This window comes from Podarcis pityusensis (assembly GCF_964106645.2).
Source record: "Podarcis pityusensis genome assembly, chromosome: 7".
Lineage (NCBI taxonomy): Eukaryota > Metazoa > Chordata > Lepidosauria > Squamata > Lacertidae > Podarcis > Podarcis pityusensis.
Genome location: NC_138031.1, coordinates 77,835,433 through 77,850,511, shown reverse-complemented (window position 1 = coordinate 77,850,511; position 15,079 = coordinate 77,835,433). Strand labels below are relative to the sequence as shown.

The 15,079-nt window shown below is 44.6% G+C and overlaps 2 protein-coding genes across 10 annotated transcripts in view; one reads left to right on the top strand and one right to left on the bottom strand.

The window, feature by feature from the left end:
• LOC308482066 (uncharacterized protein) overlaps positions 1–15,079 on the bottom strand; it is a 75,505-nt gene that overhangs the window by 15,326 nt on the left and 45,100 nt on the right. Inside the window, exons 4-6 of one of the 3 annotated variants that reach the window (XM_081015082.1) lie at positions 14,491–14,636; positions 11,465–11,588; positions 3,478–4,809 (exon numbers count right to left, since the gene is read on the bottom strand). Coding sequence is in view for 1 of the 3 variants with exons in the window: in XM_081015084.1 (XP_080871210.1) it covers positions 14,509–14,636 (128 nt within the window). In the remaining 2 variants the exon portion in view is untranslated. Of the gene's footprint in view, positions 1–713; positions 850–3,477; positions 4,810–11,464; positions 11,589–14,490; positions 14,637–15,079 lie in introns of those variants that run through there. The other 2 variants (XM_081015084.1, XM_081015083.1) reach the window with 2 other exon arrangements.
• Positions 1–15,079, top strand: part of TRIO (trio Rho guanine nucleotide exchange factor) — a 263,757-nt gene that overhangs the window by 236,432 nt on the left and 12,246 nt on the right. For 6 of the 7 annotated variants that reach the window (XM_081014562.1, XM_081014564.1, XM_081014565.1 and 3 more), the window contains exons 44-50: positions 260–310; positions 696–773; positions 2,437–2,628; positions 8,147–8,324; positions 9,839–10,611; positions 13,423–13,670; positions 14,593–14,731. In XM_081014562.1, the coding sequence (XP_080870688.1) occupies positions 260–310; positions 696–773; positions 2,437–2,628; positions 8,147–8,324; positions 9,839–10,611; positions 13,423–13,670; positions 14,593–14,731 (1,659 nt within the window). Of the gene's footprint in view, positions 1–259; positions 311–695; positions 774–2,436; positions 2,629–8,146; positions 8,325–9,838; positions 10,612–13,422; positions 13,671–14,592; positions 14,732–15,079 lie in introns of those variants that run through there. The other variant, XM_081014568.1, reaches the window with a different exon arrangement.

Below are 15,079 nucleotides of genomic sequence, written 5' to 3'. Positions count from 1 at the left end.
ACAGTAAATATGCAAAACAATTGAAGGACAGTCAGGAAACACACTTTCTTTTTACTGTTTGATTTCTTCACCTAAGCATTTTATTTCTGATATGCTGTACATCAGGGCTTCCCAGAAGTCCCAAAATGGGATGGTAGATAAATGCACATTTTATTATCATTAGCAGTTTCTGATCATCAGGACTGCCCAATATATATGCATACACATATATAATTTTAATAGAAGATGTCAACTCATAGTTCTTTCTTTTTCTTTGCAGGACTTCCTTAAGTACTCCAAAAAAGCTAATCTTGATACAACAGAATTAGAGGTACTTAGAAATACTGTTTTCTTAAATATTTATGCCAGCATCAAGACAGCTGTTGTAGCAGAATTATAGCACTCTTTCTGTATCTGTCTGCAGTCTGTGGACCTCCTTCACAAAGATTGTTCTGTTTTTGTTTTTCCACATTTGATTTATTCTGGAATTAATGGTTAAAACAGCAGGTCCATCACTTTGGGAGAATTCATCATGGAGATTACAGGAAGGGGCAGGGTGTTCCCAGAAGCACTCCCAACAAATTTTATTATATAGCCTGCCTCCTTGATATGTGCAATCGATCTTGGTAGTGGCACCTTAGAGAATCTGAAAAGAATAACTAAAAGGCATTGCACAGTTGACTGTTCTAATCTCTCTCTCTTTCTTGATTCAATAGAGGGCTGTAGAAGTAATGTGTATAGTCCCAAAACGGTGCAACGACATGATGAATGTTGGTCGTTTACAAGGATTTGATGTAAGTCCTTCCTTGGGTTTGGGCACCTTTTTCTTCACAAACAGCATCCTCCCATTACAATCTGGTTTCGAGTCACCTGGAAGCATTTTAAGAATAAGTGCATGTACTCTTAACATTTGACTTGTTTCAGCTTCAAAATTACTCCTAAAATCCAACTGAAGTGCCTTTTTTCTTGTTAGAGGTTGAAAACAGACCATAGGGAAGTAGCCTTCTCGCTCGCTTGCCCCTGCTAGGTCCCTGAACTGTAATGCTGGCAGGAGGGCAAAGCATAAGGATAGGAATAGTACAGGGAACCGTGCCCCTGTAGGCTTGCACCCAGACTTAGAACTCATGGCCTCTTGTCCCTGCTCTTTCATCCTCCTAGAGCACCTGGGCTGGATCTACACTGATCTGGAAAATGCTATTTAAAAATGCTATTAAAAAATAGCTCCCAGTGCAATTTCCCATTGGCGACACATCGCTACTCTACAGCTCCCTCTGGTGTTACATTTTTATAACGCATTTTTAACGTTATAACTCACCAGTGTAGATTAGTCCCTGTTCTCATCTGACATATGCATGTTGGATGTCACAGTTGTTGGAACAAGAGCCAGAATATAATGTGCAGAGATAATGCAGTGAGGCCGAATTCACGTGGTTGTTGTGTAATAATGGCTCAGTTGATATACATCAGGTGGAAGTAAGGCATAGCTGTCAACTTTTCCCTTTTCTTGCAAGGAATCCTATTTGGAATAAGGGAATTTCCCTTAAAAAGGGGAGGAAAGTTGACAGCTATGGAGGTAAGGAGCTGCATTCCTGAACCCCACTAAATTGTACATTTGCTAATGGGTGGGGCTGCTTGGTTGTGACATTTTGAGATGTGGCCCAAAGGAAGTGTGCACACAACCCATGATCATGTGGAATGGGAAGAGGCTTCCTGATGCCCATGAGAGATTGTGTGATTTTCTTTCTATGATCTTAACTGTATTGATCCCACTGTTTCTGCCATTTTGTTGTTGTTTTTAATCAGTCACATGTCCCTTTGGATTCCCAACTTCGGTCTTCCACAGGCTACAGTCCTTCAGGGATAAATATAGCAGAGCACCGTAAGAATGTAGATATAGTTTGAATCGGAGAGCAGCACTAATTCTCAGTAACATAACCATGTGGAATGTAAAAACGTTGTTAGCCATACTTTCTTTGGTAATATAACTACTTGTTTCAGCTGGAACTGGATCCAGCAATGGGGCAAGTTGATCCTGTGCCGCTCAGAGAGGAAGGAATAACAAGTAGGGAGAGCACCCAATTAACTCTAATTGCAAGAACGGTTGAGCATATCTTCCAACAAATTAGAGGTATAGCCTCTCAAATAACCCAATTATCCAAAGAGGTCCACAGTTTATCAGTTAATAACAAGCAGGCATTAACAGAACACCATAGTACCAAAGTGAACTGGCGACAAGAGCAGACCCCTAACCTCAACATAGAACGTGCAGAGGCTCTTAAAACAAACTCTTCTTATTTAATCTTCCAACCAAAAAAGATCTGCATGACAATTTGTGGAAGGCCAGATCAAACTCCTAACTGGAAAGGTACCCAGCGTTCCAAACGACATTTATCAGACTTGTTTCAGCTGATGGACTAAAAAGGGTTGACTCAACTTGTTCTGGCCTCTCTTTTTTAGGGTAAAATTGTTGCCCAGGGTAAGCTGTTGCTGCAAGATACGTTCATGGTTACAGATCAGGAAACGGGACTCTTGCCGCGTTGCAAAGAAAGGCGGGTGTTCCTGTTTGAACAGATTGTTATATTCAGTGAACCACTAGATAAAAAGAAAGGCTTCTCAACGCCAGGATTCTTATTTAAAAACAGTATCAAGGTAAGACTTCTGCATATGTCTTTTTTATGTTATGCAGTAGGTTTGAGGGTTCAGTTCCGTTTTGACAACAGTTTCTAATCCAACTGTGCTCATAGTCTCTTTAAAGGTGTGTGTGTGTGTGTGTCCCCTTCCTCTGGGATTAATCTCCTGATTCTGCAAAAACCACTGGGAAAGGGTTTATTTCAAAGGTTAGTGAAAATATACCAGTGATCAGAAGGTGAAAGGCTAGCTAAGTTCTTAACCACTAGCATGAAGATTTTTCATTCCACCCACCCTTCCTTATCTTTTCTCTCATTTTCCACAACTTTGCCGTAGTTTGCCATAGTTTAACCTTCTTTCACATGTGGTTGGTAGTATTGGTTTTAGGTAAAGGTAAAGGGACCCCTGACCATTAGGTCCAGTCGTGGCTGACTCTGGGGTTGCGGCGCTCATCTCGCTTTATTGGCCGAGGGAGCTGGCGTACAAGTTCCAGGTCATGTGGCCAGCATGACTAAGCTGCTTCTGGCGAACCAGAGCAGCGCACGGAAACACTGTTTACCTTCCCGCCGGAGCGGTACCTATTTATCTACTTGCACTTTGACGTGCTTTCAAACTGCTAGGTTGGCAGGAGCAGGGACTGAGCAACGGGAGCTCACCCCGTCACGGGGATTCGAACCGCCGACCTTCTGATCAGCAAGTCCTAGGCTCTGTGGTTTAACCCACAGCTCCACCTGCATCTCTTGGTGTATTGGTTTTAAAAATTATTAAACCTCACAAAATGTAATTCCTATCATAAAACAAAAGACAAAAACTAAAAACCAACAATAAATGGAATCTCTTTAAATGCCAGGCCAAACAAAAAAGTCTTACCTTAGCCATGAAAGGTTTTAGTGTTGACACCAGTCAAGCTTCTCTAGGGAGGGTATTTCAAAATCAGGGCACCACCACAAAAGAGACCCTTTCCTTTGTGCAAGCATGGCTACATACTATCCTTGGAGGGGGGCAAGCACACACCAATAAATATTAATTATATGATCCCAAAGGAGATTGGAGAGTGTCTAATGTGCAAATATCCTATGAGGCAAACCAATTGAGACAAATACTACTCCTGGCAGATAGTAGGAATACAGAAAAGTGGGTTCTTAATTGAAAAGGCTAACTTGGATGGTATTCCAATTACAGCTACCTTCTAAGGACCTAGGATGGATTCATAGCCCTTTTCTGAAAACCACAATTTCAGTTTACAAGGCTAGGATGAAAAAGCAAGTTCCACCACAGCCCCAACTTAACCCTTTCCCTTACCACCCATTGTTTTATAACAAAATTGGACCACACAGTTTTCTGCTCTGGTCCATGAAAGACTTTGAGACTTTTGCAACAAAGAGATTGGGAGAAAAAGGATCGGGAGATCTGGAAGGTCCTGGGCTGGAGTAATCGGCTACAACTTCAACCAATCAGCTGTTTTATATCTCAAGCTATTATTCAGCAACAGGCCCCTGTGATGTTGACCTCCCTCTGAGCACATGATGGTCTCACGTGGTCCTAATGCCAGCAGCCAGGTGTCACACATACACAAAATTTAACAGCACTAGATAGATGCAAGGGATTTAACTAGATTGAAAATGTGTTAGGACCTGGGTGCTTTGCTTGACTTGGAAAGCTGGAACAACATTTTATCAGGCGTCTCCTTGTCTCTAATTTCAACACATATTCAGGAAGCCGCCTTAAAAACACTATTTAGTCAGCACTTTATCCCGGTCAAACTATCTTTTATAAAGCTGAATCTCTCCCCACAATGTTGGCATTATAAAAATCAGGAAGGACACATATTTTTTTACCTTTCGGTGGAGTTGTCCCTCAAGTGACTGTGTTTTAGGAAATGGTTTTTGGAGAAATCAACTGAATTACAAAGCAGGAATTAACTTCTGTTGCCTACTTTGGCTGCAGCACAAATGCTTATTATAGCCAGAAATTGGAAATAGTTGGTTTCTCTTAATTATGAGGGAAATTGCAAAATGCAGTTGATTAGGTGTCAAATTTTAAAAGGCTATTTCTCATGTGTCTGGCAAAGCTTTATAAGTTAATAATATCCAAACTGTTCCAATCAGGTATGCCAGCATTTAGAATGCTGGACCACCCCTTAATAAGTCTGGAAACTGTAGATGGCGTCTTGTGAACGATGTGCCTCTTCTAAGAACCTGTCTAATGACATAAAGAATTTTATTGATTTATGACAACATAACATTGCTCGTTGGGACGCGGTGGCACTGTGGGTTAAACCACAGAGCCTAGGACTTGCCGATCAGAAGGTCGGCGGTTCGAATCCCCGTGACGGGGTGAGCTCCCGTTGCTCGGTCCCTGCTCCTGCCAACCTAGCAGTTCAAAAGCACGTCAAAGTGCAAGTAGATAAATAGGTACCGCTCCGGCAGGAAGGTAAATGGCGTTTCTGTGCGCTGCTCTGGTTCGCCAGAAGCAACTTAGTCATGCTGGCCACATGACCCAGAAGCTGTACGCCAGCTCCCTTGGCCAATACAGCGAGATGAGCGGCACAACCCCAGAGTCGGTCACGACTGGACCTAATGGTCAGGGGTCCCTTTACTTAACATTGCTCAACCCCATATGTCAACTGCAAATGATTGTTGTACTTCCCTTTACTGTTTTCTGTGCTGGTGTTCTTTTCCAAACCCCATTTTATTCATGCACATTCCCACTGTTCATCTTTTAATCTCAGATATAAATCAATATCTATGTTTATATTGAAACTCCATGAAGGTTTACTCTGTGAAGCAGTACGCCCTACTCCCCTTTGTGTGTCCATAGCACACATATTGTGATCAGGCCCCTTGACCTCCCTGCCTTTTTCAGTATGATTCACTCTTATCTCACCATACTTGGAAGCTGTAAATGTGCGTTTTCCCACCAGGTGGCCTCAACAACTCACTTCACAAACTGGATGTGAAGATGTTGTATTCTTTATTGGCTCATCTGTTGGAACAACTTCCCGAGTTTGATTTCTGGGTTGTTTGTTCACACTTGAGTCAAGATCCCAGGCTGTACTTGGTCACTCCAAAAATTGCTGCAGAGAGCTCTTTAGTCTGTCAGCAAACTAACCTGGAATGGAATTTTATGAATCCCTCCCTTCCTCCGGGGAGCACAGAGTAGCAATTTATTCTCACCAGTGCCCTGTGACGGATGTTGGGTTGAAAGAAAAACGATTCAAACAAGGTCACCGCAGAGAGCTTCGTGATTGAGTGGGGACTTGATTCTAGGTTTGCCAAACCCAGCACTCTAGCTATTGCAGCACACTTAATGCAAAACTACTGTGTGTTTCAGCTGAGCTAAGAGGAGCAGGTGCAAGTTGGCAAATGGCCTGCTGTTAAATGTTAACCTGAGATGAAAGTTGGACTGAAAGAGGTTGTTCATAGTTACTGGCAGCATCTTGTATTGTTTTGTAGCTCAGCCTTGCAAAAGAGCCCGCACAAGTTACTGGCCTGTGCAAAAAATTATTAGTATGCTAAGAGACTAGTAGCCTGTTATCTCCATGCTGGCCAAAGAGGGAAGTAAGCATGGAAATACAGGCTAGTTTTAAAAGTTGCCTTCTCCCAAGAGGACTGGTGGACTCCACTGTTTCCTTGCTGATCACGGAAGAGGGAACTATCCCTCTTCTGTAGCCAGCACAGAAACCAAACAAGCTTGAACAGAAGGGATGGCATGACCCCTCCCTCCTTTGCCATCATGCTCACTTAAAGGTAAAGGGACCCCTGACCATTAGGTCCAGTCGTGGCCGACTTTGGGGTTGCGGCGCTCATCTTGCTTTATTGGCCGAGGGAGCCGGCGTACAGCTTCCGGGTCATGTGGCCAGGATGACTAAGCCGCTTCTGGCGAACCAGAGCAGCGCACGGAAATGCTGTTTACCTTCCCGCCGGAGCGGTACCTATTTATCTACTTGCACATGCTTTCGAACTGCTAGGTGGGCAGGAGCAGGGACCAAGCAACGGGAGCTCACCCTGTCGCGGGGATTCGAACCGCTGACCTTCTGATCAGCAAGTCCTAGGCTCTGTGGTTTAACCCACAGCACCACCCGCGTCCCTATCATCTCACTTACCTGCATGAATTTCCTTGTCGTCTACCAGGCAAGCTGTTAATTACAAGGCTGTTGTGATATCCTCCTCGTTTGACTGTCCCCTGCAACAAATTTCCCTGTTGCTGCATTCTGCAGCTTTCCTAACCTTTGAAATGGGGTTGAGGATTCCCATGTTAAAGCCACCAGCCCACTTTTATGTTTCATACCAGAGTGGCATGGGATGCAGTCATAGAGGAGCTGCTCCTACTTTGCTTGGGTAATGACAAATCTGTAGGGACACGTGGAATGCTGAGAATAAGAGGCACTGTCTCATTCGTTTGGTGTTGAGCACGACTGCTCCCTGGTTTAGCACTTTTTCTCATTTCTAGGTCTTTTTGAAGCCTTTCGAGCAATTCCCCCTCATCACTAACAAATTGATCAGGTGTCAAAGTGCAAATGGCTTCTTCTGTGCAGGGGCAAGTCAGAAATTCCCTTGGCAAGCAGGGAGGGAAGTTTTTAGAAACTTAAGAGAGGGTGCGTTTTTCCTTCTTTGCTGTCAGGCTGTTTTGAATGATTAACATAACACTGGCTGTCTAGGTAGGCTAGTGAAATTTGCTTGAAGACTTCAAATTAAGACATGACTATAATTATTATTATTATTATTATTATTATTATTATTATTATTATTATGTTTACCCCGTCCATCTGGCTGGGTTTCCCCAGCCACTCTGGGCGGCTCCCAACAGAATATTAAAAACATGATAAAACTTCAAACATTAAAAGCTTCCCTAAACAGGGCTACCATCAGAAGTCTTCTAAAAGTCAGATAGTTGTTTATTTCCTTGACATCTGATGGGAAGGCGTTCCACAGGGCGGGCGCCACTACCAAGAAGGCCCTCTGCCTGGTTCCCTGTAACCTCACTTCTCGCAGGGAGGGAACTGCCAGAAGGCCCTCGGAGCTGGACCTCAGTGTCTGGCCTGAACGATGGAGGTAGAGACACTCCTTCAGGTATTCTAGGCCGAGGCCATTTAGGGCTTTAAAGGTCAGCACCAACACTTTGAATTGTGCTCAGAAACGTACTGGGAGCCAGTGTCGGTCTTTCAAGACCGGTGTTATATGGTCTCAGCGGCCACTCCCAGTCACCAGTCTAGCTGCCACATTCTGGATTAGTTGTTGTTTGACGCTTTGTGTGGGCTGGGCTGTGGACAAAATGGACTAGAAATGAGTGTTACATCCCCAACTCCAGTGCCAATAGGCTCTGGTGCAACAAGTTCTCCAATTGCTAGTGCCTTTTCTGAGGTCGCTTCTGGTTTTGGCTGTGTATAGTTGTGACCTTCTCGCAGAGTGGTCTTTATTGGGAATTCCTCGACATTGGTGCTCCTGCTAAGTTACCACATGCCATCTGATCAAAAGTAGTAACAAAAAGATGAAATTGGCATTTTCTGAAAGCTTTTCCCTTTTTCTTTTTAATTAAGGTGAGTGGCCTGTGCTTGGAGGAAAACATAGACAACGATCCCTGTAAATTTGCACTAACGTCAAGGGCAGGTGATGTTATGGAGACTTTTGTTTTGCATTCCACCAGTCCAGGAGTCCGCCAAATGTGGATCCACGAAATCAACCAAATCTTGGAAAACCAGCGTAATTTTCTAAATGGTAAAGTGAACTTCATTTCTACTTCCTACTAAAGTTTCAGAATTAATCTAATTCTCCAGACGGTTTCCTTTGTCTTGCTATTTTAAGTTCCCCTCTATCATGGTTCTGTATTTTGAGTTCATTGATGGGGCTAATAATTTTGCTTTCCTTGTGAAAGCTTTTTGTCAGAGGCTTTAGTTCATTCCCAGTAACCTTCCATGCAGAATCACACTAAAGCTAAGTTTTTAAAAGCCAGCTGTAATGGTGTGTCATGTCATTTTGCTTACCTTGCTTGTTAATTAATTACCATATTTTTCGCCCTATAGGACGCACCGTCCCATAAGGCGCACCTAGTTTTTTGGGGGGGAAATAAAGGGGGAAAAATATTTTCCCCCCCAGGCGCGGGGCTGGGGCGGGGGAAGCCCGAGCTTCCCCTGACCCCAGCCCCCAAACAGGCAGCTCTCTGCAAGCCGTAGGAGCCCAGCGCTGGCTCCCGCTGCTTGCTGAGAGGTCCGCGAAGCCTGGACGCGCTGAGCTCAGCAAGCGCAGGCTTCAGCATGCAGGCAACTCTCCGCAAGCAGCGGGAGCCCAGCGCTGGGCTCCCGTTGCTTGCGGAGAGGCGCACGAAGCCTGCATTCGCCCCATAGGACGCACACACATTTCCCCTTCATTTTTGGAGGGGAAAAGGTGCGTCCTATAGGGCGAAAAATACGGTATATTCGAGAGTGGATGTCCCGCTTCCTTTTTTTAAGAACTTCTGCTAAATATCTTGTCCAGCCCTGACTTCCTCTTTTTAGCACAGATAACCTAAATAATGTCCCATAATTTATTCAGTTTAAAATACCTAGATAGCACAGTCTGATTTACAGATACATATTTCAGATAATCCCATTTTTTCCATCCACCCAAAATTATTCACATGGTTGTTATAATCCCACTATTTCATATAAATAGATCATCAAAGCAAAAATAACCAATATGCTTTCACTTCAACATTCTTGGACAAATAAGAAATTGTCCATAGTATGTCCATACTGTAATTCAGTAACTCACACAACGCAATGCTAATTTAATCACAGTTGTTTCATAAATAGTATTGTGTTCCTTTTCAAATACATCAGAATTTTTTGCTGCCATGAATATATATTTTTTTTAAGTTGCTTGGCTTTATCTGGGAATGATGGTGTGAGTAATACCTGCCAAAAAACATGGCGATTGTGCAAAAGAAGATACAGTCAAACCTCGGTTGTCAAACGTAATCCATTCCAGAAGCCTGTTCGGCTTCCGAAATGTTCGACAACCGAGGCGCAGCTTCCAATTGGTTGCAGGAGCTTCCTGCACTCAAGCGGAAGCTGTGCTGGACTTTTGGCTTCCGAAAAACGTTAAAAAACCAGAACATTTACTTCCGGGCTTTCAGCATTCGGGAGCCGAGGTTTGACTGTACTGTTATTGGGGCAGTTGAATTTGAGACTCTTTTTGACAACTGGCTTTGCATTGCCTTCCATTTTTGTGTGAACCCCTCTTGCTTTTCTCAGCCTTGACATCACCGATCGAGTACCAGAGGAACCACAGTGGTCCTGGTGGCGGCGGCGGCAGCAGCAGCAATAGCAGTGGCCCTAGCACCTGCCCTGGAATCCCCAGCTCCAGCCGTAGCAGGCCTTCCCGGATCCCGCAGCCGGTCCGACACCATTCCCCAGTCCTGGTCTCCTCTGCAGCCTCAGTCCAAGCAGAGGCAGACAAGATGTCAGGTATGTCCATTCACAATTCCTCCCTGCCTCCCCACACCACCACCACCCTAGAGGCTGGCCTTAGCCAGGCAGGCAGGCACCCGGTACCAAACGCTCAGCAGAACGGTCCAGAGAGAGAACCCGAGAAGATCCCCAAGATGAAGGCGATGGAGAGCCCCCGGAAGGCATCGGGAAGCGCTTGCGGCTCGGCAGACGCGGATCAGAGGGAATGCCGCGGGAACTCGGAGGAGATCCGTTCGAGGAGCAGCGTGGGATCGCTGGCGCTGGGGAAACCGAGGCCCGGAGCCGTCTCGCCAATAAACTCTCCTCCCGCAATGACTTTCCCTTCTCCTTTTGGCAAGGAAGCCTTTCCTCCCAGCAGCCCCCTGCAGAAGGGCTCCTTTTGGAGCTCCATCCCAGCATCCCCTGTCAGCCGCCCCGGCTCCTTCACTTTTCCCGGGGACAGTGACTCCCTCCAGCGCCAGGTCCACCGCCACTCTTCACACAGCAAGGACACAGACCGCATGAGCACATGTTCCTCGACCAGCGAGCAGTCAGTACACTCCACCCAGAGTAATGGGGTAAGAGCTGGAGCGCTTCTATCCTGCGAGCTCCTCTAAAAACAAAAAAAATCTTCCCATGCTCCTCCTCCCTTCCTGTGCGTTGCCATCATTCTCCGTACTAACTTCTGGCTCTCTGGTGCTGCACCGCTGCTCTGAAATAATAATAATCAGTCGCTCCCAGTCTTTCTATGCAAATCTCAGTAGAAACGTATGTCGCCTCTCTGTGTGTATACATAAGACATGAACTTGCAGTATGTATACAGACACGAAGAAAGCCTTTCTAACTCTAAATGTGACTTCCACCTCTGCTGGGAGGAGGGGGGAATCTGCTAGTCTGGTTTCTACTAACTTGCTTTTGGCTTCCTCCCCCTCTAACACGAAGGCACAAATTAACATTCTGTGTACAGCTGCCCTGGTGGAGCTCAGTTTGCGCCTCACCTGTGTTTCCATAGGCAGGTTTGCTTAGGGATTCCTCTGCCGTTCATATACATGCATACAATTCATCCCCCGTGCCACCCCAGCGAGACTTTGAAGAAAAAAAGAATCGCCCCACTGGATCAAAGCAAAGATCCATTCTGTTCCCAACAGTGGCCAGCCAAATGAACCCAAGATACCCACATGGCAGTACATGAATTCAACCCCACTCCTCTCCCCTGAACTCTCCGACATCCAGTATTCAGAGAACATGGAGGTTCTGTTAGGCAGTGCTTCCTGTGTTTCGGTTGAGCTGAAGCATTCTGTTGACTTGCTGTCTTTTAAAAATCCGTACCTGGTCAAGGAATCTTCCAGCATCACAAAAATTAATCCTGATAAATACACTTAGTGCACACAGATAGAAGGCTACCGTGATCAAACCTCCAAGCTAAAATACCTTCTGTTCTCTAAGAAGCGCTGCGCTGGGGCCTCCTGGGGATTTCGTTTTTCAGCCCACTCTGCGAGGAAAGATCAGGTTATCGGCCAGCAGACCTCGGCTCCTTTTCTTTAAAGCTGCCAATCTGGAAATGCAACATGGCAGTCAAAGGACACCTATTGTTATTTTCAGAATAATCATTCTTCAGGGGGGGTGCAATAGTTGCATCCTCAAACTCGATGCTGGTCTTAAAGCCACACTCTTTTACCCCCACCCCACACCCCAGTTTAAGTGTGTGGTACACTTCTTCAGCTCCTTTCACAGCTTCCGCACAACCTCGATCGCACATCACTTGGCCTTTAGAACCTTTCTTGAAAGCATGCACTACTTGGTTGAATTTTTTTTTAACAATGTAGACCTCTTCTGATTTCCTCTTTCACTCACTGTATTGTAGCTGTAGGGTAAGAAATTCCGCTTTGCATGTTTGTTCTGTTTCTGAGCTCCTGTTATATTTATTTGATTTGGCTTTGGCATACCTCCTTAAATTGTTTTCATAGCTTAGGGAAATGTCAGCTTGGCAGCCAGCGTAAAAAAAAGGTTGTTCACTGTAAGGGATGGGGCTGTTCAAGGTAGTATTTCTATGTGTTCTTAATATGCTGCTTGGGAGAGGGGGGGTGCCATTTCTCCATATGGAGAAAATGTGCTGCAGAGGCGGATAGCTTCATACTAGGAACTAGCTGTCTTGGGTTCGGGACTATACCTATGCATCAGGCAAATAGCCAGAAGTGGCTTAAATTTAAAGCAAAACAAATCTTTTAAGAGGACTCGGCAGTTATTTGAAGGGAGATTGCCTTAATTTTTTTTAAAAAATGCTTCTTAGACTCTTACACATAGGGGAAATAATAATTGTCCCTCCACCACCCATTCACTAAAGGTGGATACTGTTCATTTCACCAGCAAACAGGAACATTTGAAATAGGAATCTCACCATTAATGGAAACACCACCTTCCCCTTTAGGCTTAGCAGTATATTTCTTCCCCAATTAACTTTCCTTTTCCAGATATTGTATTGGGATAAAGGAACGACATACTTCCCTGTATCAGTGGCTGAAAACATCTTGTCCCCAAGTCATTTTTGCAGAATCTGGGGATTTGTTAAATTACTGCCAATCTCTGATTTCAGCCAAATAAAAAAATGTAGGTGTTTTTTAAATAGTTCAGGCATCTGGTGTGCTTGAGCCCAGAATGGGTACTATCCAGTGCTTTCTGGACAGAATGAATTTAGCATCACTGGGATGGGCAGGGCATGCAGCTTACAAACTCTAGAAAAGACAGTGTAAGGTGACTTAGTGAGCCATTTCTGATAAAATGATCCCACTAAACCATAGCTTATCACACCAGAAGGTAGTGCCAGTCCCACACCACATGTTACTCACCAGCTTTAACTTGTCTATTTTAAATTGCAATTCCCTGTTGCATCTGAAATGGGGAACTGAGATTTAATGTTGGTTTACTAACCAATATCTTAAGCTGCTGTTGGGTACTGCTTTTAAGCTCCTGATGAGTAAACAGGCTGGTGCTTGTTTGTTTAATGGAAGGTTTACAGAGATTTTCTTAAGCCCAAACGTGCATCCTTTCCTGTCCTTAAGAAAGGAGGCTAAATGATTAGTGCATGAACATAAAAATAACAGGTTCACACTTAATGATGGGATATTAAGAACATAAGCCCTCCTCCAACTACTGGTCAGTTTAATTTACTTGCTCTGTTTATTAGATAACAGCTCTTTGGGGTCTATCTAGATTCTGAAAAATCTCAGTACTCATATGGTTCGTTTAATACAAGCTTATTGAAATGATTATTCTTAGGAGCTAATGTCATGGAAGAGAGGCATTCTCTCCCCCTTCTCCCCGGTATTTTTGTAAACTGTCTCCTTTTTCCTCCTTGTTTTCCTCTCTCTACCTGATTGGTTCACCGACAGAGTGAAAGTAGCAGCAGTAGCAATATCTCCACCATGCTGGTGACACACGATTATACGGCAGTGAAGGAGGATGAGATTAATGTCTACCAAGGAGAAGTCGTGCAAATTCTAGCCAGCAACCAACAGAACATGTTTTTGGTGTTCCGAGCCGCCACTGACCAGTGCCCCGCAGCCGAGGGCTGGATCCCCGGCTATGTCCTGGGGCATACCAGTGCAGTCACCATTGAGAACCCCGATGGAACAATGAAGTAAGTGTCTCGGGTGCTCCTTTTAAGGTGGACATTTTGGGTAAGATTGTTAGTTTGCCATGCACCCCAGAGGAGTAGCCGTGTTGGTCTGCTGCAGCAGGAAAACAGGCACGTGATAGATCTGGCTGGCTGTCATGGACTGGTTGGACACAAAGGCATGCTGGGAGGAACCAGCTGAGGAACCCCCCAAGGGAAGGAGGCTCAGAGCCTGGAGATTGGTGGTAGGACAACAGTGAGAAGACTGGGAAGATGAGATGTTAAAAGCTGAAGAGGTAACAGGGCTTAGTGAGCAGGGAGAGTTTGTGGCAGAAAGAAGTACAGAATCAATGTCAGAAGCAGGGAAGAGGGATGCCAGGAGGCAGAGATGGGTCAGGCCTGTGAAGAGTCACAGGTGTTCCCCCCCCCCTTTTTTTTTTTTCTTTCGTGGAAAGGTAAGTCTGAGGTCTAGTTTTCACTGAGGTGAAGAATCTGGAGTGGTTGAAGCTAGACGCAGATGGGAGCTTACATAACAGAGTTCTTTCTCATGCAAAATAAATCGATCTTTTCGCAAAGAAAACTTACATGTGAAAGAGGAAGCTGAGCTCGAATTCTTCCCCCGATATATAGTTTTCTATGGGAGAAAACTTTTTTGTATGGATGGGGAAAAATAACTGAGCCCTGCAGTCCGAAAGGGTGCAGCCTAGACACAGGTTTACAAATGCAGCAAGAACTAGGCTCAAACTAGTTGTTCCTGTAAAAATGATGACAGAATTCATACTCTTTGGGTCAAGGCCACCAGAAGAACCATGTCATTTCATCGATCATTTGTTCGTATACTCACTGTTTGGTGGATTATCCGTCAGATGTTCCTCCTTCTGCATGTTTTAATGTTTTCCAAGGCAAGGGTCCAGCTAATCACACTGCTGTTGTGTTCTGGCTTCAGGAAGTCGTCATCTTGGCACACAGCACTCCGTCTAAGGAAGAAATCTGAGAAAAAAGATAAAGACAGCAAAAGGGAAGGCAAGCTGGAAAATGGTTACCGTAAATCTCGAGATGGACTTGCCAATAAGGTTTCCGTGAAGGTAACCTTTCTTCCTCGTGTTCTTAGTTGTTCTTAGTCTATACAGTACAACAAGTATCTCACTTTAACAATACTTTTTTTACTTGAAATACATTTGCACCAGTGTTCTTTTCTACCTTTCATTACTAGAGATACAAAGTGCTGAAGACCTGTTTTCATGTCGTGTTTTAGGGCAACTGTATATAATTCAGATTTGAGTATCCCTGGTCAGGCTAACCTACATACTGGAGAGTAAATCCCATTAAACTTAGTCTTATTAGGATTGCACTGTAAATGTGATACCATTTAAAGGGGGGGGATATCAGCTAGTAGGATTCTTGCAGAAATATGGTGGGTTGTGCCTTCTGTA